Source organism: Onychomys torridus, chromosome 14 (genome assembly GCF_903995425.1).
Source record: "Onychomys torridus chromosome 14, mOncTor1.1, whole genome shotgun sequence".
In the NCBI taxonomy this organism is placed as follows: domain Eukaryota; kingdom Metazoa; phylum Chordata; class Mammalia; order Rodentia; family Cricetidae; genus Onychomys; species Onychomys torridus.
In genome coordinates, this window is record NC_050456.1 from 53649619 (window position 1) to 53669635 (window position 20017).

The following is a 20017-nucleotide window of genomic DNA, read 5'->3' on the forward strand; positions in this document are numbered from 1 at the left end:
GGTTGTTGCCGGGCCCTATATCCGGTGTCCGCCCGCCCTCCATCCCGCTGCCTCCGCGATGCTCTCCCGGTCTCGCTGCGTGTCCCGGGCGTTTAGCCGTTCGCTTTCTGCCTTCCAGAAGGTACAGTCTGGCGGGGCCGGGGCTCGGGCGGGTGCGGAACGTGGCTGCGGGCGGACGGGCGGGCGGGCTGAAGGCCAGGGGACGCTGTGCGTTGGCCAGTCCGGGCACCAAGGGCACCGGGACGCGGAGGCAGCCGACGCCCTCGGAGCCGCCCCGCCGCGTGTGCGGAGTTGGGCAGCCCTTGGCTTCTCCGCGGCAGCCTGCGCCGGCCGTTTGCCGCTGTCCCGGACCCTCTGCTCCGGGGCTGGGAGCCGCGCCCGCCGCGACATTGACTCGGTTGGAGAGGAGGCACGGCCCCCAACCGGCTTCCGCGGCCTGCCTTCCTCGTTCTCCCCAAACCAGCGCGTGTCAGTCGCGTGGGGAGGTTGACACAGTTTGGCCGCCTCGGTGTTTTGCATTGACCGTTCGGAGTTACGAGATTCACCTGTCAGCAGCACGTTAAACGTGCACTTGAAAAAAAAAAAAAAATGTTTCTTCCCTCTTTTTCATTTTGGGTGACGTCGATAATGTCTTCTTTCTCAACAGGGGAACTGCCCTCTAGGGAGACGTTCCCTGCCTGGTAAGTTCTGCCCTTGTGGTCACCTAAAATGCTCTTCTCGTGGGCAGAGCAGCATGTCAAGGAATGTGATGTTTCTTCTCATGCTATTTAAAGACTGAATTCAGGTAGATGCGAAGCAAAATGCTCCTTAAGTATAACGGCCGTCATTTCCTCACCCGGTACATACTTACTAGGTTTTGTTCTGCATTTTGTGGCGCTGGGGATAGAACCTAGGGCACGGGGAGGCGAGGACTTTACCACTGAGCTACACCACCGGCCCTTGGTTATTGAATTTACACTGTCAGGCACTGAGCTGGGTACTCATTAGAGCTACAGCGATTAAAAAGTCTTGTCCTCCTGGAGCTTAAGGGTAAAGTTAGAAGAGCAAAGTGTAAATTGCTAACCAAGTGATCAGATTGTGTAAATGCTTGGAAGCAGAGTGGACAGGACAGATTTCATAGGCAGGTGACATTAAAGCTGTGACTTGGATGTGGCAGAGCTAGCAAGTGACAAGCAGGAGAGAGAGAAAGGATAGCATGCATGAAGTCAGTGAAGAAGGAAACAGGTGTGATATTCTTTTGAAATTGGAAACAAAGTGTCTTGCCAGAAGACTTTAGTCAAAGGAAACAGTATCCTAAGGTAAATAAATGGATGGTGTAGAGGCTGTTGGAAGTTTAGATCCCCTCCCCCAAATTTATTTTCTTTATGTGTTTGTGCATGCTTGTCCTTATGTGCCCACAGAGACCCCAAGAGGTGTCTGATCCCCTGTAATTTGACTTACAGGTGGTTGTGAAATGCCTGATGTGGGTACTGGGAACCAAACCTGGGTTCTCTGTAAGGGTAGTACGGGTTCTTAACCTCTAAGCCATCTCTCTAGCCCCAGAAGTTTTGATTTTCATTCTCAACAGTGGTGTGTTAGGGGTTTTGTCGTGGTTGGTTTTGTTGTTGTTTCTGGTAGAGGGAGAGGGAAAGTTATTAATTATCAATCTTATGTAGCTTACATTTAATCATATGCTTGGCAAACATTTATTTCTTCTTTTTTATTTTTATTTTTTGAGACAAGGTCTTGCTGTCTAGCACTGGCTGGCTTAGAGCTCACTATGTATACCAGGCTGGCCTTGAACTTCCTCTTGGCCTCTGGCTCTGAGAGCTGGGATTACAGTCTTGTGCTACCACATCTGGGTCTGACAAAATATTTCTTGAAAGATTCCATCTTACTGTAGGCTTTCTCGTGCCAAGCATTGTTCTGAACGCTTTCTGTGCAACTTTGGGTCAATAACCAAACAAGATTTAGTATCTGTATTTTACAAAAGCACATTCTAAAACAAGGGGTTAGATTTCTAGGCCAGGGTCACTCAACCAAAACTATTGGTTAAATCAGCCCCCCCCCCCAAACTGCTTTACTGAATGAATAAGTGTTCTTATTTACTTGTGTACTCTGTAACAGAGAATGTCTGTCTGTCTAAATGACAGAATCTGATGTAGCCCAGTCTCAACTCAAACTAGATAGTCCAAGGATGACATTTAACGTCCCAAGTGCTGGGATCACAAGATTGCTCCACCATGCCTGATTTTATGCAGTGCTGGGGATCAGACCCAAGGCTTTGTGCATGCTGGGCAAAAAAACAAAACAAAACAAACCCTTACCAGACTGAGCTATGTCCCAGCCTTGTCAACAGACTAGCAGACTAGAGTGCAGACTATGGCAGCTGCTATGCTAGGTGGTGGGGATACAGATGGTCTCCATCTGCGAGAATCTCATGGGCTAGCTGGATAGACGAGCAAGTACACGTTTATGTACACATTAGGACAAAATAACATTGTGGTTACTAAGAAGTACAGGTTGTGAAAGCCCAGCTTTGGAAGTCAGAAGAGGGGCATGTTGGTGAAGGCTTCCCCAGAGAACTGACATTTAAGATGGGTCTTAAAGAATGCATGAGTTAGCTAGGGAAATGATAGTCCAGGTAGGAAATGACTTGTGGTTTTTCCAGGCAGGAAGAGATTTGACCAGGTACTGAAATGGTTTGCTGGAAATACAGAGTAGGCCAGGTGGAGTGTAGGGTGCTTGGACTTTAAGCCCATGTCAGGAGGACATAAGGCATTCAGCACAGTTCATAGTGCATTCTCAGTAATAACCTTTCTTTGCAGCTGGGAATGCTGAAAGATAGCACACATATTTTCTCCACTTTTTAAGCTGTCCGGAAAAGGAAAAGCCTTGTACTTAGGGGTTTGCATCTTGACTCAGGCATTCTGGTTATGCTAGTCACCAACCTAGCTGTCTATAAAATAAGAGTAATGTAGGGTGTTGCTATCAGTGGCAAATGAAGAGGCCATTGTGTGAAGTTTCTTTGTAAGCTTAATGCACTGTACAAATGAAACTTGTTATGGGATAAACTTTGTATTGGACTCCAGTTTCCGAACATCTGTGTGGGCTGCTGTGTTCTAGTTCCAAGACAGGCTCTGCTTAGAATGTGCGTGGCAGTCATTGGCTGCTGAATATAAAGATGACTGACTGGGAATGTGTGAGGGAGTGTGCATAAGGACCAGCTCTTTCTCAGTCAGTAGTATGTTGTGCACCCACAGTGTGAAAAGGGTTGTTAATTGACATAAATAACAACAAAGAAAACATGAGAAATAATACTCAGAAGAAGCAGCTGTGGTTAGTAGATATTGAGGAAATGAATTTATGATAAGGACAGTTGGTTTGGTGGAGAGAGCTCTCTCTCTCTTTCTCTCTCTTTCTAACTCAGGGATCATTGTGTTAGAATTTGAGAGAAAAACAGCAGGTTAGGTAAGCTGTGGATCTGGCAGCTGCCATAGGAGATAAGCAGGCCTTTTGAATTAGGGTCCAGGAAAGCAGCCGTGTTCAGCAGTGGAAGTTGTGGGCAGGGAGTCTTCACAGAGACAGTGGGAACCCAGAGTGTCAAGGAAAGCCTGCTTGGGTCTTTGGCCACTGTCCAGAAAAGAAAAGAGAAGTTGTCCTTTTTGAATTAGAACTCAAGGCCCATCTTTTGTTAGAGGGACCAGGATGGAAGGCTTAGGAGGGAGGAGGCTGGAGGAGAGAAATGATTTACTCAGTCACAGACAGTTGAAGACCCTAGGCCTAAAGCAGTCTAGTCTTTGCTGCTAGGGCTCAGTCAGCAAACTTTCTAGCCTAATCACTAAAGCCCAGATCAGCTCCCCACCTCCTGTTAGGTCCTGTGAAGCCACAGGGCAAGCCATCATGTGTCTTTTTTTTTTTTTTTTTAACTTTATTTGTTGTGCATTGGTGTGAAGGTGTCAGATGCCCTGAAACTGGAGTTACAGACAGTTGTGAGCTGTCCTGTGGGTGCTGGGACTGGAACCCTGGTTCTCAGCCAGTGCTCTAGACCACTGAGCCATCTCTCCAGCCTCACCATGGTGTGTCTTCTTTTTCAAGTTTCTATTGTATTTGATGATTCTGGGAATAGAGACATTATGCAAACATAAAGGCAGGTAGATTATTACAAGTTTTAGGGCTGTCCCATTAGATCTCTCCTCTCGATGCATACCCACTCTTAGTCTCCCATACCTGTTCTCTGCCAGTAAGGCAGGTAGACAATTTGAGAAGCATGATTCCATATGATAAAAATTATGTAATCTCCTGAAGTTGCTCCACTCTGTCCATTTAATATACTATGAATAGTTCCATTTAATATACTATGTACAGTAAGAGCTGTTAAGAGTTGTTTTGTTTCTTACAGGGGTCTCCTTATGTCAGGGACCAGGTTACCCTTACAGCAGGAGGATGGTGTAAGTATCACTGGGTAATATAGATATGTGGCCATGGTTGATTTACTTAGACATGGATCCTAAATTTAAATACTGGATTTCTTCACAGACCTTCAGTCCTATAATTGAGGTCATTATGTTGAATCCCTAGACCCAACCTTGATGATAGTCATGGTCACTTTTATTATAATCTACCTTTGTCATCATTCAGTGGTCAGGTGTTGGACCAGGAGTATCCCAAACCTTCTTGGGTAGTTAACTTGGAGCTGTCTTCTTTTTTTGTTTTGATGAGAGTGGCTATCAAAGAGAACTGAATATTCTAGTTGGATACAAGTGCAGCGGAGGGGCTGGAGGTCACATAGTTGTAGAAATTGAGAGCATTCTCTTGGTTGCATAGTTACTCATTTTAAAAATCAGTAAATGAAAAAGACCAGTTGAGCCCTAGGACTTTTGACTGGTTTGGTAGGAATGTTATTATTGCATCATGGAGAGTTTGGAGGAGGGCCATCCACGTGTGGTCCAGATTAACTTGTACTTGTGAATGTTGTTTTGAATTACTCTGTATTCCAAGTTTTTTTAGGGTGCTGAGAGGTTGCTTTCTAGTAACCTATTCAAGAACTGTGGGGCTGCTTTGTTTACAGGGTGAATGAAGAGTTGGCAGGTTACTTTCTTACTGTGCATCACCATAAGTTTGGCTTTCATTCCAAAAATGGTTCATTAACGTGCTATTAGAAGTATAAAACTCCTGAAACTTTGTTTGTTTGTTTGAGACAGAGTGTCTCTGTGTAGCCCTGGCTATCCTGGAAATAGCTCTGAAGACCAGGCTGGCCTCGAACTCAGATCTTCCAAGTGCTGGGAATAAAGGAATTTGTCACCATGCTTGGCTGTGAAATTGCATTTCTAGGATCTATACTGAAATATTTACGTACTCAAGATCCCTCTCAAATCTGAGAAACACCCAGGGGTTATGCTATAGTATTTTAACATGTTCCCACCATGAGAAGTAGGAAATAAAAGAGACAGAATATTCCATTTTCTGATGTGTTGTGTAATTCCATTGTAGAGTTCTTTTTATTGTTTCTAGTATTCTGCAGTGAGCATGTAATACTTTCATAATTTAAAAAAGTGACCGAGAGAGTCAAACTATATTAGTTGAGCAATTTAAATGACAATTAGGGTAATCAGAAGTAACCAGGATTTATGTAATGAATAAACACATAATTATTTGAATGTTGATTGTGAAAACAATCTAAACTTCCGGTTGAGACACCCTAGTTATGTCACCCTAGTGTTACTTTTTTTGGTCTTTTTTCTACGCATATCTTTTTTGTTTTAAAGATCTTTTTTAAAAATCATCTTCTTATACTTACTTGTGTGGTGGGTGAAGGGAGCACACCATGGCACCAATGTGAAGGTCAGAGAACAGCTGAGGAAGTTAGTTCTCACTTTCTGCTCTGTAGGTCCCAGGGGGACCAAACTCAGGTCATCAGGCTCCACAGAATCTTCTCCCCTGAGCAGTCTCACCTGATGGAAAGATCCTCTGATGTACAACTTTTTTACTTCATTTTATTTAATAGATAATGTTTCAAAGGGGGAAAAGTGCTATCAAGTATTTGGGTTTTTTGTTTTGTTTTTTTGAGACGGGGTTTTTCTGTTTAGTTTTGGCGCCTGTCCTGTAGACCAGGTGGTCTTGAACTTTGCCTCCCTACTTCTGGGATTAATGGCCTGTGCCACCGCAGCCCGGCAAGTATTTTTTATCCTTGTCCTGTAGCATATTGAACACCTCTCCCAAGAGGTAGCCAGTGAACCAACTTCCTAGGTGTCTGCCAGGGCAGTAGTTCCTGCATGTCCGTGTTAGCCATTAGTTTTTGCCCATGAACAAGTGCTTTTGTTACATGGTTATGTATGTGTACAGGCTTTATGCACACACTCTGTGTTCATTTTTGTATTGTTCCCCTTGATACTATATATGTACCTTATAAAGTTATTCTGGCATAAAAGTAAAAAGGCCAGGGGCTGGAGAGATGGCTTAAGATCACTGGCTGCTCTTCCAGAGGACCCAGGTTCAATTCTCAACACCCATATGGTAGCTCACAACTGTCTGGTAACTTTAGTTCCAGGGGACATGATATCTTCATACCAATGCACATAATATAAAGTTAAATAAATTTTTTTTTAAAAGTAAAAATGCCAAAAGGCAATTAAGTCTATTTTACTTATGTATTGTAAAGATACCTGTTGAGGTGTAATTTTGTACACCTTTAATCCCAGCACTCTGGAGACATAGGCAGGCAGATCTCTGTGACTTTGAGGCCAGCCTGGTCTACAGAGTGAGTTCCAGGACAGCCAGGGCTACATAGTGAGACCCTGTCTGGGAAAACAAACAAACAAACAAACAAACAAACAAAAGAAGATACCTGTTGAGAATGTCTCCCAAATCCTTTTGTAAAAATCAAAAGTTTCCATCAGTTTAATTAATTCTCTCAAACTGTAGAAATAACAGTTGACTGACAGGTAGTCTTAGTAACTGTGTATCTATATATCTTTAACTCTTCAGAAGCAACTGTTAATGAGTATGTACACAAGGTGATAGATAGCACTTTCTAGCTTAAACTACCTGGGTTTAAAAAGGCCTGCTTTGGAAGTTCTTGGCAGTGAGTCCAGGATGGGCAGACATGCTTCCTCTTAGCAAGATAGTGCTAACGGAAATGCTGTGTAGCCCCTCCCTCCCTCCCTCCCTCCCTCCCTCCCTCCCTCCCTCCCTCTTCTTCCTCCCTCTCCCTCCCTCCCTCCCTCCCTCCCTCCCTCCTCCCCCCCCTCCTCTTTTGAGGTTGTTTTTGTGGAAGTTGGTGGTTCCTAAAACAGCTTGTTTCTGAGTTTACTATCATCTTTCTGCCCTATCTGATCTAAATCTGAAAGTCTGAGGGTAGAAACACTTTTGTATTTAACATATCAAGTTCTGCTGAGGAAATGCCATGTATCTTAGATTTTGTTAACGAAATCTAATCAAAAAGGTAAATCATTTGCAAAGGACCAAGGTGTTGTTGTTGTTGTTGTTGTTGTTGTTGTTGTTTTTCTTTCACTTAATAGAACCAAATGTCTCATTCTTTAGAGAAGTGACATTTCATTACAGTACAGGGCATTCTTTATGTCATGTAGGTCATCAGGCTTTGGGGGCCTACCTGGTGAATCAGAATCTTTCCAGGTTTTGCCTGACATGCATGCTTTGATAACTTCCCCTGCATGAGAATCTGGTCAAGATTCACCAGTTTAAAGAGGTGATCTGTGGTACCTGGACTAGACAAGGCATTAGTGGTGCACATTCTAAATGAGTTCACATTTGTGTTTTTTTGTAGTATTAACAGCAGTAATGTCTTCAGTGTCCGCTTCTTCCAAACCACGGCTGTGTGCAGTAAGTACCCGATTCCTCATGAATGAACAGAGCAATAACTGACTGAGTTTATTAAAGAAAATCATTAAAAAGGAAAAAGACACAAGCTGGGCAGTGGTGGTGCACGCCTTTAATCCAAGCACTCTGGAGGCAGAGCCAGGTGGATCTCTGTGAGTTCGAGGCCAGCCTGGTCTACAGAATGAGTTCCAGGACAGGCACCAAAACTACACAGAGAAACCCTGTCTCCAAAAACTAAAACAAACAAACAAACAAACAAAAAATAAAAAAGGAAAAATGACAAAATGGAGCACTTGTGATTTTCCTTTTTTGTTTATTTCCTAGAGAATGATGTGATTACAGTCCAAACCCCAGCCTTTGCAGAATCAGTTACAGAGGGGGATGTCAGGTGGGAGAAAGGTAAGAGTTCATTTCTTCTCATTTCAATTCAGAACTTCCTAAGGTCTCTCTTACCTGAAACACAGCCAGTGGGACCTGTGGTTTCACCTTTTTTTAAACATCCATACCCACTTCCTCCCAGTCCTGAGGACAGTGATCTTTTTTTAACACATTAGGCTGAAAGGGGACTAGAGGTTCCTGGCTAAGAGGAGGTATCCTTTGATTGTCTTTCAGCTGTTGGAGATACAGTTGCAGAAGATGAAGTGGTTTGTGAGATTGAAACGGACAAGGTGGGCTTATCCTAAATCAGTGACATTTCCATGTTAGTCTAAGGAAAGAGATAGGGGCTTATTGTTCAAAGATCAAGTCTAAGTAGCTCTAACCTCACTTAAAAAGTTCTTGAGGGAATCATGGGAATAATGATTTATTAAAGCTGAGTTTGATTATTCTGTATGGACTGTGTATGTTAGTAACTTTTTAATCTGATAGCTATTTTTGTTTTCAGTGTGTTTCCTAGTATCACTTGGAAACATGGTAATTCAGGATTGTTTCAATGTTTCTAAGAACAGATAGAAGGGTGAATCTTGACAATGGGGATGACTTGTCATTCCCTGACTCTGAAAATGTGGCCTTAGGTGTTTCTGTGTGCGGAGATGTACCATCTAGATGTGACGTGTTGCAGGTCTCATGACTCATCCTGTTGATGGCCCAGTTAGGGAATGCGGACACAAATGTAGACTCCGTCTCTATCTCTTCTTTCAGACTTCGGTGCAGGTTCCCTCACCAGCGCATGGCGTCATTGAAGCTCTTTTGGTACCTGATGGGGGCAAAGTTGAAGGAGGAACTCCACTTTTCACACTCAGGAAAACTGGTGGTAAAGAAGTTCTTCCGGTGGTCAGGTCTCCAGTGTTTTCCTGTGTGGGGGGCTGAGTGCTCTGGCAGCAGCTCGGCTAGGCCGGCCTCACACTGGCATTCTGTGCACTCTCAGTGAGAGATAAGAGAAATCCTATTGCTGTATGGTGAACTTTGTCAAGTTCTAGAGCAACAAGGGTAATAGAAAACAATAGCCCATCTTTGTCAGATTGGACCCTTTCTTAAGTAACTAGCAAGTGAAGAGTCTAAAGATTTTCCCCACACTGACCTGAATCACATTGCGCTTTAAAAAATACAAATGAAAAAGCTTTGAGTGCCAGATATAATAGCTGGATTTTTTTTTTTTAATGTTCCCCCAAATGATTTTGACATATAGTCGGGCCTAAGAGCCACTGTTTAAAAGTGAGAATTACAGCCAGGCCGTGGTGCACACCTTTAATCCCAGCACTCGGGAGGCAGAGGCAGGCGATCTCTGTGTGTTCGAGGCCAGCCTGGGATACAGCGTGAGTTCCAGGACAGTCAAGGCTACACAGAGAAACCCTGTCTCGAGAAACAAACAAACAAAAAGGTGAGAATCACCACTTCATGGCGTCTGTTGCAGACAATTCAGTGTAGATTCCCCCCCCCCCCCCCCGAGACGGGGTAGCTTTGCGCCTGTCCTAGAACTCACGCCGTAGACCAGGCTGGCCTCGAACTCACAGAGATCTGCCTGCCTCTGCCTCCCGAGTGCTGGGATTAAAGGCAAGTGTGTGTGTGTGTGTGTGTGTGTGTGTGTGTGTGTGTGTGTGTGTGTGTGCGCGCGCGCGCGCTTCTATCTGTAGAGGGGAGTGCACATGTAGGGGCACTCCTGTGGCGGCCGGTGTTCCTGCCCTGTGGGTACAGGAGTGAGCTCAGGGTGTCAGAAGTGGTGGCAAGTGTCTTCCCCACGGGGTCGTCCTGCTGCCCTCAGTAATCCCTTTCCACACCTGACATCCTAGGGAAGACTGAAGTCTCTTTGGAAGAAATGCCAGAGAGAGGTGTGTGTATGTCTGTACTGGACCTTGTAATCAGTATTGAAGATTAGATCAGCTTTTCTGACGTTGAAATAAAGAGTTTTGTAGTTGTAGCATTTAACTGTTAAAACAGTCAAACAGAAAGATGATGGATTGGACCATTGAGGTTGGTCAGGCCAAGATCAAGTTCAAAGTGAGGGAAAAAATCTAAAGCAGCTAGGAAGAGTGAATCTGTTGAAGGCCACCCCACACCCTTTTCTTTTTTTAATGCCTGCCTCTTTATGTGTACTCATGTGAGTACAGCTGTGTGTATGTGTGGCCGGGGTCAGAGGACAATTCTTGGGTGTTGGTCCTTGCTTTCCAGCTTGTTCTCTGCTGCATAGGCCAGGCCAGCTGGCTCGAAGCTGGCTCGAGAGTTTCCAGGATTTCTCCTGTCTCTACCTACCATCCATGGGTGGATGGGGATGCAGATGTACCCACTACACCCAGCTTTATGTTGGTTCTGGGGAACTGAACTCAGATCCTCATGTTAACAGAGCGGGTGCTTTACCCACTGGGGAAGCTCTCTAGTCTGAACTCTGTCGTCGTCGTCATCATCATCATCATCATCATTATTATTATTATTATTATTATTAGTGAGACAAGGTCTTGCACTGTAGCCTTGACTGGCCCTTAACTCACTCTGTAGACCAAGGTGCCCTCAGTTTCACAGAGATCCCCCTATCTTTGCCTCCCAAGTGCTGGGATTAAAGGTGTGTGCCACCAAACCCAACTTTATCGTTTATTTTTACTTTTAAAATAAAATTTTTCTAAGTTAACTATAAAACTGGATATAATGCCCATATTAAAAAGTTATATATTTATTATATGAGCATCTCATTGTTTCCTATTAAGAGTCATCATGGATGAAATGCTTTGATCTGTTTTTTTTTTTGGTTTTTCAAGACAGGGTTTCTTTGTGTAGCTTTGGAGCCTGTCCTGGACTAGCTCTGTAGACCAGGCTGGCCTCGAACTCATAGAGATCCACCTGCCTCTGCCTCTCAAGTGCTACAGGCATGTGCCACCACCTCCCGGCCTATTTAATCTTTTAGTGTGTGTGTGTGTGTGTGTAGGTGGAGAGAGAGAATATGAATGCATGTGCAACTGTAAGTGCAGATACCCTCAGAGTCCAGGAATAGGCATTGGATACCTTGGAGCTAGAGTTACAGGCAGTTGTGACCCATCCCATGTGCATGTTGTGAACTGAATTTAGGTCCTCTGTAAGAGCAGTATGTACTATGAACTCCTGAACCTTATCTCCAGGACCCCAAATAAAATTTTTATCAAATGTTCATTTAAGATTAAAGAGTTCAGAGGCTGGAGGGATGGCTCAGTAGTTCAGAGTACAGACTGCTCTTAACAGAGGACCCAAGTTCACCTCCCAGTACCGACTTAGCAGCTCACAGTTGTCTGCAGCTGCAGTTCCACAGGTTCTCACAGGCCTGTCTGGGCACCTGCACTTACATGCACATACCTTCATGTAGATCCACACGTGTTAGGTGTGGTGGCAGCGCACGCCTTTAATCCCAGCACTCGGGAGGCAGAGACAGGCCGATCTCTGTGAGTTCAAGGCCAGCTTAGTCTATACGGCAAGTTCCAGGACAGCTGGAGCTGATATGGAGAAATTCTGTCTCAGAAAAAACAAACAAGCAAATGAAAAGTCTTTAAATTTTTTTATTTTTTAATGGCTAAGAGTATTCCTTCTGTATGTTATGTTAAAATAGAAGATGAATATATCAGCATTACTGTAATTAGAAGTATGTCACATTTATGTATCCATTTTAACATTTTCAGTACCTAGGCTGGTTTTGCTTAAAACAATGGTTCTCAACTTGTGGGATGTAACCCCTTTTTTGGCGGGGGTTGTATGACCCTTTCACAGGGGTCACCTAAAAAATATCTGCATATCAGATGTTTATATTATGATTCATCAAGATAACAAAATTACAGTTATAAAGTAGCAACAAAAATAATTGTGTGTTGGGGGGACCACCACATGAGGAACTGTATTAAGGGGTCACAGTATTAGGAAGGGTGAGAACCATTGTCCTAAAAGTTTCATTTCCTTGGGCTTAGTAGGTGCTTTGAAAGTATTTACAGGATTTGAAATTCAGTAGATATTAATATTTGTGAAATCAGGAAGGCAGCTGAATTGAGCAGTGAGACATTTAGGGAGTCCTGGGAATAGAGAGTAGGGCTTTTGTTAGTGTGTATGTCTCTTAGTGCTTTGCCCATAGAAACACCTAAAGGATTGGAAATAGATCTTTGTCTAAATCTCCCTAGTGTCTGTAGTGACTTTCTCTTCCAGATAGAGCCAGTGACATCTCCTTTTTATCCAGCTGCTCCTGCTAAGGCCAAACCAGCAGAAGCTCCTGCTGCACCCCCAAAAGCAGAGCCAGAAGCCCCGGCAGTCCCTCCACCCCCTGTAGCAGCTATACCCACTCAGATGCCGCCAGTGCCCTCACCCTCACAACTTCCTTCTAGCAAGCCAGGTAAGACCCTGTGTTAGCTAATCATCTCATTGCTATCACAACCACCTGGAAAAGCAACTCAAGAAAGGTTGGATTGGGCTTGTTTTGAGGATGAGAGTCCATCATGTGAGAGAAGACACGTTGTCAGTGTGAAGCAGATGGTTACATAGCCTTTGCAGCATGGAAGATTAACGCTACTGCTCCATTCACTTACCTACTTTCTTCTTTCAAAAAAGTGTGTGTGTGTGTGTGTGTGTGTGTGTGTGTGTATGTGTGTGTGTTGCACTCCCAAACCCCAGCCCAAGTTATAGTGCTACCCACATTTAGAGTGAGTCTTCCCCTCTGAGAATGAGAACTTACCGTTTCTCTGGCACACCCTCATTGACACACACAGGGTCTTACCTCCTGAATGGTTGTAAGTCTGCCAAACCAACAGTCAAGATTAATCTGCATAGTCTGTCTTTATAGGAGAGAGTGCCTCCTAGTACCCTCTTCCTCACAGGTACAGTCTAACGCTGTCCGTGGCTCTGATCACCCATCGGCTGCTTTGTACAAAGCCCTCTCCATTTCTAAGACCTGCTTTCCGCCTACTAACCACGTGACATTAGTCTTGTTATTCTAAGAGCACATTGCTCATCTGGGTTTGGAATGGTGCTGATACCCTTAGGATCTTGAGGAGGAAGTGCAGCTCAGGTGTGAAAGTGTTGCTTTTAATTTCTAAGTAGCTGTCCTCCTCATCTGCAGTTTCTGCAATAAAACCTGCTGCTGCCCCTCCGCTGGTTGAGCTGGGAGCTGCTAAAGGTGTGCGTTCAGAACATCGGGTAAGCCTCTGAAGCCTTCTGGGAAAGTGGCAGAGGGTTGGTGTGGAGAGTGACAGTGTGATGCTCATTTTTGAAGAGCTGATACCTCCTTCCCTCGACCTTGAGGGTGTAGAAAGTTCCTTTTCAATGTCTCAGAACTGTGAAGTGGTAGGACTAAAGCATGGCTTCTGAGCGCTGGTCCAGTGGTGTTTCTACTATACTGTGCTATCTGAAATGAGTCAGAGATCTGTGGAGAACAGAAGCTTCGTAGCCCATCCTTTCCTTCCCACAGTGACATGCACTTCATAGAGGTAGTCTGTTGAGGACTCTGTTTTTTTTTTTTTTGTTTGTTTTTTGTTTTTTGTTTTTAGCTGAGGATCGAACCCAGGGCCTTGCACTTGCTTGGCAAGCGCTCTACCACTGAGCTAAATCCCCAACTCGAGGACTCTGTTCTTAAACTTTTGGGATATTTTGCTGTAGCTGGGAGGTCAGTGGGGACCAGATTGTTGCATTGTAACAGTAAGCTGTCAGAGAAGACATAAAACCTCAAGGAAGTATGGTCAAAAGTGTGGGGGTTTTTGCCTGAGAATACTTCCTAAAAATACCATAGCCTCAAAATTTTGTTGGTTTTTTTGAGTTTCCGTTCCCCAAGTAACTATTCTCACGCAAGTCTTTACCAACAGAAGTCGCCCTTTCTGTAATGACTCTCAAGCTGGCTGGATCTACACCACAATCTTCCTTTTATAAATTGGTTTTGGTTTTTAAATCACACTATTTCCTGAGCCTCTGTTCTTGGTCAAATTTCAGGCATATCTGAGTGAATGCTTTGGTCTGTGATTCTGTGGTCTTGATCTGAGGCCATTCAGGAAAAGGGAAGCCCATAGCTTAACAGTAATGATTGGGCCTAGCTTTGTGGTGTATGCCATTAATCCAGTACTTGGGAGACAGCAGGGTCTCCAGCCACCCTGGTCTACATCGAGAGTTCCCAGCCAGTCAGGGTTATGTAGTGAGACCCTGTCTGAAAACAAACAAAACAGAAGCCCCAACTGGCGCTTGCCATCCGTCTCTGGCAGCTGAGTTCTCTCCCCGCCTGGGGGTGAGGTGACAGTCAGATTGTCACACTTGTTTCCCTTTCCTTCCAGGAAAAAATGAACAGGATGCGGCAGCGCATCGCTCAGCGTCTAAAGGAGGCCCAGAATACGTGTGCAATGCTGACTACTTTTAATGAGGTTGACATGAGGTGAGATCTCTAGACCTTCTATTCCCCGTGCCTGTGTTTCTTGTAGAATGCTTGAACACACCCTAGTCCTTAACTGCTGATTCCACCGCTAGCTCGCTCGACTAGGGAGAGGTATTTCTCAGCTTTGCTCAGTGTTGACTTAGGCAGCGTGACCCACTGGTTTCCTTTGCTAATTTACCTTGCTGATACTGTGTCTGCTTCCTCTGCAGTGTAAAAAGCTTCACCTTTTGAACTTTTTTTTTTTGGAGTTGAGGATCGAACCCAGGCTAGGCAAGTGCTCTACCACTGAGCTATTTAAACTTTAATGCCTCAACTATTACAATTTCTGATAAATGTGCCTAAAGTAATTATTTTTTATTTAGGTTTTTGTATTTTTACTTATGTGTATGTGTGTGTAGGTAGGGGCCCACAGAGGCCAGAAGAGGGCATTGGATCCCTTAGAACTGGAATTACAGGTGGTTGGGAACCCCTTGACATGAGTGCCAGGAACCAAACTTAGGTCTTCTGGAAGAGCAGTATGTGTTCATAAATGCTCCAGCCCTGTTTTGTCTTTGAGGCAAGGTCTCACTACGTTGCCCTAACTGGTCTAGAACTCACTATGTAGACCAGGCTGGCCTTGAACACACAAGAGATTTGCCTGCCTGTGCCTCCAAAATATTGGGATTAAAGGTATGTGCCATCATGCCCAACCTGTTTTTATTGTTTGTTTGGTTGTTTTTGAGACAGGCTCTCATCTTGCCCAGGCTAGGCATAAGGATGTTCCTTGTGTAGCTGAGGGTGATGTTAATGGTGCCACTATGCTCTGCTGCTGTAATGGTCCACTTCCAGACCTGCTACCCTTGGAATGGAAAACCCTTCACAGCATGCCCAGAGCCAGGGCACCACACTCTGCTTTTTTCTAAAAGTGACTGTTTCTTGTGTTGTTCCCAAGCAACTCAGTCAAGCAGGCCGAAGGACAGAGACTCACCTCCTCTCACTCTGCCCAGTTTCGATCCTGGGGAGTCATCTGCCACGTTTACTGAGGCAGGGTTTCTGCTTGCTGGAGTTGGTCAGCCAGGCTAAGCTGGCTGGCCAGTGGCCCGGGGGCTGCATATCTCCTGCCTTTCCAGTTCTCAGACTTCAAGTGTGTGTCACCACACCCAGGCTGGTGGGTGGGTTTGATGTTGGTTTTGGGGTTCAGGCTCCTCCTGCTTGCCTAGGTGTCTTCCCCAGCCCCAAAAGAAGTTGATTTCTGAAATATAGACTTGAGTTCATGACACCCATTCCTGGAATGAGCTGCTTGTTGATTTACTTGTTTGTTCAAAACAAAATTTGTTCAAAATTGTGATGTGTGCAAGTGTAAGCATTGTGGGGAGGAGAAATAGTTTTATTTAACAAGCGTCTTAAGTGTTTGTCTTATGCAGAGTACTTAAGTGTTTGTCTTACGCAGAGTACTTAAGTGTTCAGTTCAGTAAGCTCTGGAGCTTACTGTCTCATTTTGGTGAACACTAAATAAAATCTGGAAAAAGAGCATCAACAAGATAAAAGTGAGTGTGAAGTGTAAGAGGGAGTGGGTTTGCTCTTGGTAAGGGTGAGTAGTAAAGGTAGGGCTAGGGAAGGTCTCCAGGAGAAAGGAGCTTGAATGGGCTCTCAAGAATGGCAAGCATTTAAACCAGGTACAGTGGTGCACTTCTGTAATCCTGGTGCTTGGGGTGTGTAGGCAGAAAGATGGACAATTCAGGGTTATTCTCAGCTATATAGAGTTCAAAACCACCCTGGACTATATGAGACCCTGTCTCGATAAAAACAAAAGCAGCCAAACAAAAACCAAAAACAAAATGCTAAATAGTGTTATAGAGAACATCATCTCAGGTAGTTTTAACAGTCTGGGTCATGACACATTCAAGAAAGCACAAGAAACAGAAACGATCATTTCATCTTTAGGGAAGAACGATGAAGGTTAGATCCATATTTCACTAGGTTTTGAATGTCAAGGTAAGAATTCATTAAAGCAAAAGATACATCATCAAATCTCCAAGGTATCCATCTCCTTTTCTCTGAATATTAAGTCTCTCCATCTACTTTTTGGTGAGGGGATTTGTCTCCTTGGTTTATTGACAGTGTGTGGGGTGTGGTTAATTTCACTAGACATCATTGTTCTACTGGGAAGCTTTCTGAATACTGAGTGCCATTTTCTGTAGCATCCATAGTATAGGGAAGGGCTCTCACTATGAATCATAAAGGCTGCAGCTTATGTTTCTTGCATTAGGGGCAAATTGTACACAAATTAAATTGGACTTTGAAATTTTACCCAGTTTCTTAAGACAAGCATGTAAATATTTATGTCCCTAAAAGATGCAGTTGACCCAACATCCTTGATTGCAAGTGAGTTTAATAGCTGGATCTCCTTTCAGTAGCTAATCTGGTGTCCCTTAGCCGTGGCCTGAGGCCTCACTGTGGCCAGTAATCTGGTTTCGATTGAATGCCCTTTGGGTCCTGTGCCTATCCGCTAACCCAGAGGAGGCCTTTCTGAGACTTGCTCCTTCCTCGTTGTCCCAGCTCTGCCTCCAAGGGCTGAGCTCTGAAATAGAAACTCCTTAATGACCAGAAAATGGCATTCAGGCAGCAGGTCTGAGAGCAGAAACACTTACCACACCTCTTTCCTGCTTTTGCAGCCCTGCGTCCTGGGAACCAGTAATGTCTTTAGGGCGGTAATCCTAGCCCTAAATGAGGTTAGACTCGGGAAAGTAGACAATGAAACCCATCAGTCCCCCTAGGAAAATTTTCCTTTTTTCAAAAACAAAAGGTCTGAAGTAGGCAGTTAAAACTGTACCACATCTTAGCTTTCCTGTTAATGTTGAATTAAGCCATTATAGGGGAAAAAGGAGAACTGAGCATTTGGACCTGAGATAAAGTTAAATTCAATTTCCATCATGGAATGTCATTCCTATAATCATAGGCGTTCCTTTGGGGAAATGATAGGAGAGACGTTTCTCACTAACTCTGCAGTGCTTGTGTAGAAAACAAAAACCCTGCTTGATAGACCAGAGGATGTTAAGTTGTAAAGTCTTCTCAGAGACAGGCCCTGCTACTGAATCTGAAAGAGGCCACAGCCCACACAGAACCACTTTCTAAATACCAAGGAAACCACAGTCGGTGAAACTAATCTTAGGAGCAGGCACTGTGCCTTGTCTTTGTATCTTGGTGCCCAGCCCAGCCCTCACATGTGATGGGTATTAGTAACTGTTTCATGAGCAAGTAGATAGAACTGCTAACTCAGGAAGTTGTGAATCTGCTGGCTATGCATGGCCTGAAAGAACCATTGGTGTTTCCTTCTGGGTTAGTTAGAATTGCTTGTGCTTGCATGGAGCCCATACTTCATGGGTAGCAGAAAATTAGTTTCTTTTCTTTTTCTTTTTTGGAGCTGTAGATCAAACCCAGGGCCTTGCACTCAACCACTGAGCTAAATCCCCAACCCAGAAAATTAGTTTTTTTTTTTCTGCTAATTAGGAAGGAGAAGTATCACAAAGTAATCAGCTTTGCTTTTTGTTTGTTTAATGTAATTCTAACGAGAGGCATATTGTTTTTTTGTTTTTGTTGTTGTTGTTTTGTTGTTGTTGTTTTTTGTTTTTTGGTTTTTTTTTTTGAGACAGGGTTTCTGTGTAGCTTTGCGCCTTTCCTGGAACTCACTCTGTAGCCCAGGTTGGTCTCAAACTCACAGAGATCTGCCTGCCTCTCTCTCCTGAAGAACATTGTTTTTTAAGAGTTGGGTTTTTTGTTTTGTTTTGTTTTTTATAGACTTAATTTGTTTCCAATGTGGATAATTCATGATTTTAGTGTAGCCAAAGATACTTTTTCATTCAGGGAAAGGATGTTGGTATTCAGTGTGCTCTTTTGTTCATAGTATCTGTCACTGAAATCTGTTACTTCCAGAACAAAAAAGGATTCCTTTAAAAGGCTCAGCCATCTTGAAGATAGGTTGGCACTGATTCTTCTAGGTCAGTTTTTTGTGATAGAGCAGTTTATTACATTGACCTCTAGTTAATGTTTCAAGACTTGAACTTAGACGGTACAGACTAAGGGAAAAAGCTCATCCAACTTGTATACATGGGTAAAAGCCTATGGAAGTCCAAAATAGGGCTTTAGCCACCCTGGGATGTAGGACAGCTCCTTGGGGGGTTGAATCAGGAGAATTGCAGGCCTATGGTTGTTAGCCTGTACAATTTCATGACACCCAGTCCTGACACTCTGAAAGTGTGAGTGGCATAGCTCAGTAGTAAAACACTTGCCAGCATTGCTCAGAGGGCTTTGACTCAGCTTATGGCAATACGCGCACGCACGCACGCACGCACGCACGCACGCGCTCCCCAGAGCTTCATCGGCAGTTTCTTTGTATCATTTATTTACAGTAACATCCAAGAGATGAGAGCTCGGCACAAAGATGCTTTCCTGAAGAAACATAACCTCAAACTGGGCTTCATGTCAGCGTTTGTGAAGGCCTCAGCCTTTGCCTTGCAGGAGCAGCCTGTTGTGAATGCCGGTGAGTTTCCTAAGACTAGTGTGGCAGAGGTCTTTGGAGCTGGGTGTATGGATACAGACCTGCTGTCACATTTAGGGGTCACCAAGGCTTCTTATTTCACAAGTGTGGAAACATGACTACCTTCCCTAAGTGAATTTCCCCATTCACCTTCCTTGAGTGCTGTCATGATTACTGTCTCCCCACCAGGTGGGCAGAAAAGTTCCCTTACTGTGTGTGGCAGTCGGCAGCTCTGGGACTGTCTGTCATCATGGGGACTTCCCAGTTCTGGCTGCTCCTCACCACCACCGTGAGCCCTTTACTTGGTTTACTTCACGTTAGGCATAGACTCCAGGTTGGCGTTTGATCTCCAGTTAGGGGCCTCATTGGGGAGACTTGGTGCTCACTTTCTTTCCTTTTTATCCTCCTTATTGAAGTGCTGGTGTGGCTCACAGTGCTTTCTTTCCTGTTGAGGCACTTCTGTGTTCCTTGGAAGATAGCAAAGGGACTGACACTTTACAGTCCTCAGCATGTAATCCCCATTGAGTGTTGTGCTCTGGATAAGGAGGAGGGTCTTTGCTTTAGGCATCTCGGTGTTCTCATTTGACCTACGTTCGAACAATACAGTATAGACTCTTAGGAAGATTCCTAAGCCTTGATTTTCTTACAAGTGGTAGGTACAATTTTCAGCAGTTGGTATGCTATTTCAAGATGGCGTATTTAAAAGCCAGACCCCCTCCACTTCCACCTGGATCTCTAGAGAGAGAGGCTTCCCTCATCTTGCTGAGGAAGCAGGCTGGGCATCCTCCTCCATCCTCCTTTGCCTTTTTATAGAGCACTCAGTAACTAGTCATTCTTTGCTCAGGGAGGGCTTGCATAGATAAGAAGTTAATGTGCATTTATTTACTGTG

General features: G+C 44.3%; 1 protein-coding gene across 1 annotated transcript in view; it reads left to right on the forward strand.

Moving 5' to 3' along the window:
- Dlst (dihydrolipoamide S-succinyltransferase) overlaps positions 1-20017 on the forward strand; it is a 26496-nt gene continuing 6479 nt past the window's right edge. Inside the window, exons 1-11 of the mRNA XM_036206194.1 lie at positions 1-121; positions 647-680; positions 4382-4430; positions 7766-7821; positions 8143-8217; positions 8431-8486; positions 8959-9070; positions 12440-12592; positions 13316-13392; positions 14514-14611; positions 19000-19130. Coding sequence (XP_036062087.1) covers positions 59-121; positions 647-680; positions 4382-4430; positions 7766-7821; positions 8143-8217; positions 8431-8486; positions 8959-9070; positions 12440-12592; positions 13316-13392; positions 14514-14611; positions 19000-19130 — 904 coding nt within the window. The 5' untranslated portion in view covers positions 1-58. The remainder of the gene's footprint in view (positions 122-646; positions 681-4381; positions 4431-7765; positions 7822-8142; positions 8218-8430; positions 8487-8958; positions 9071-12439; positions 12593-13315; positions 13393-14513; positions 14612-18999; positions 19131-20017) is intronic.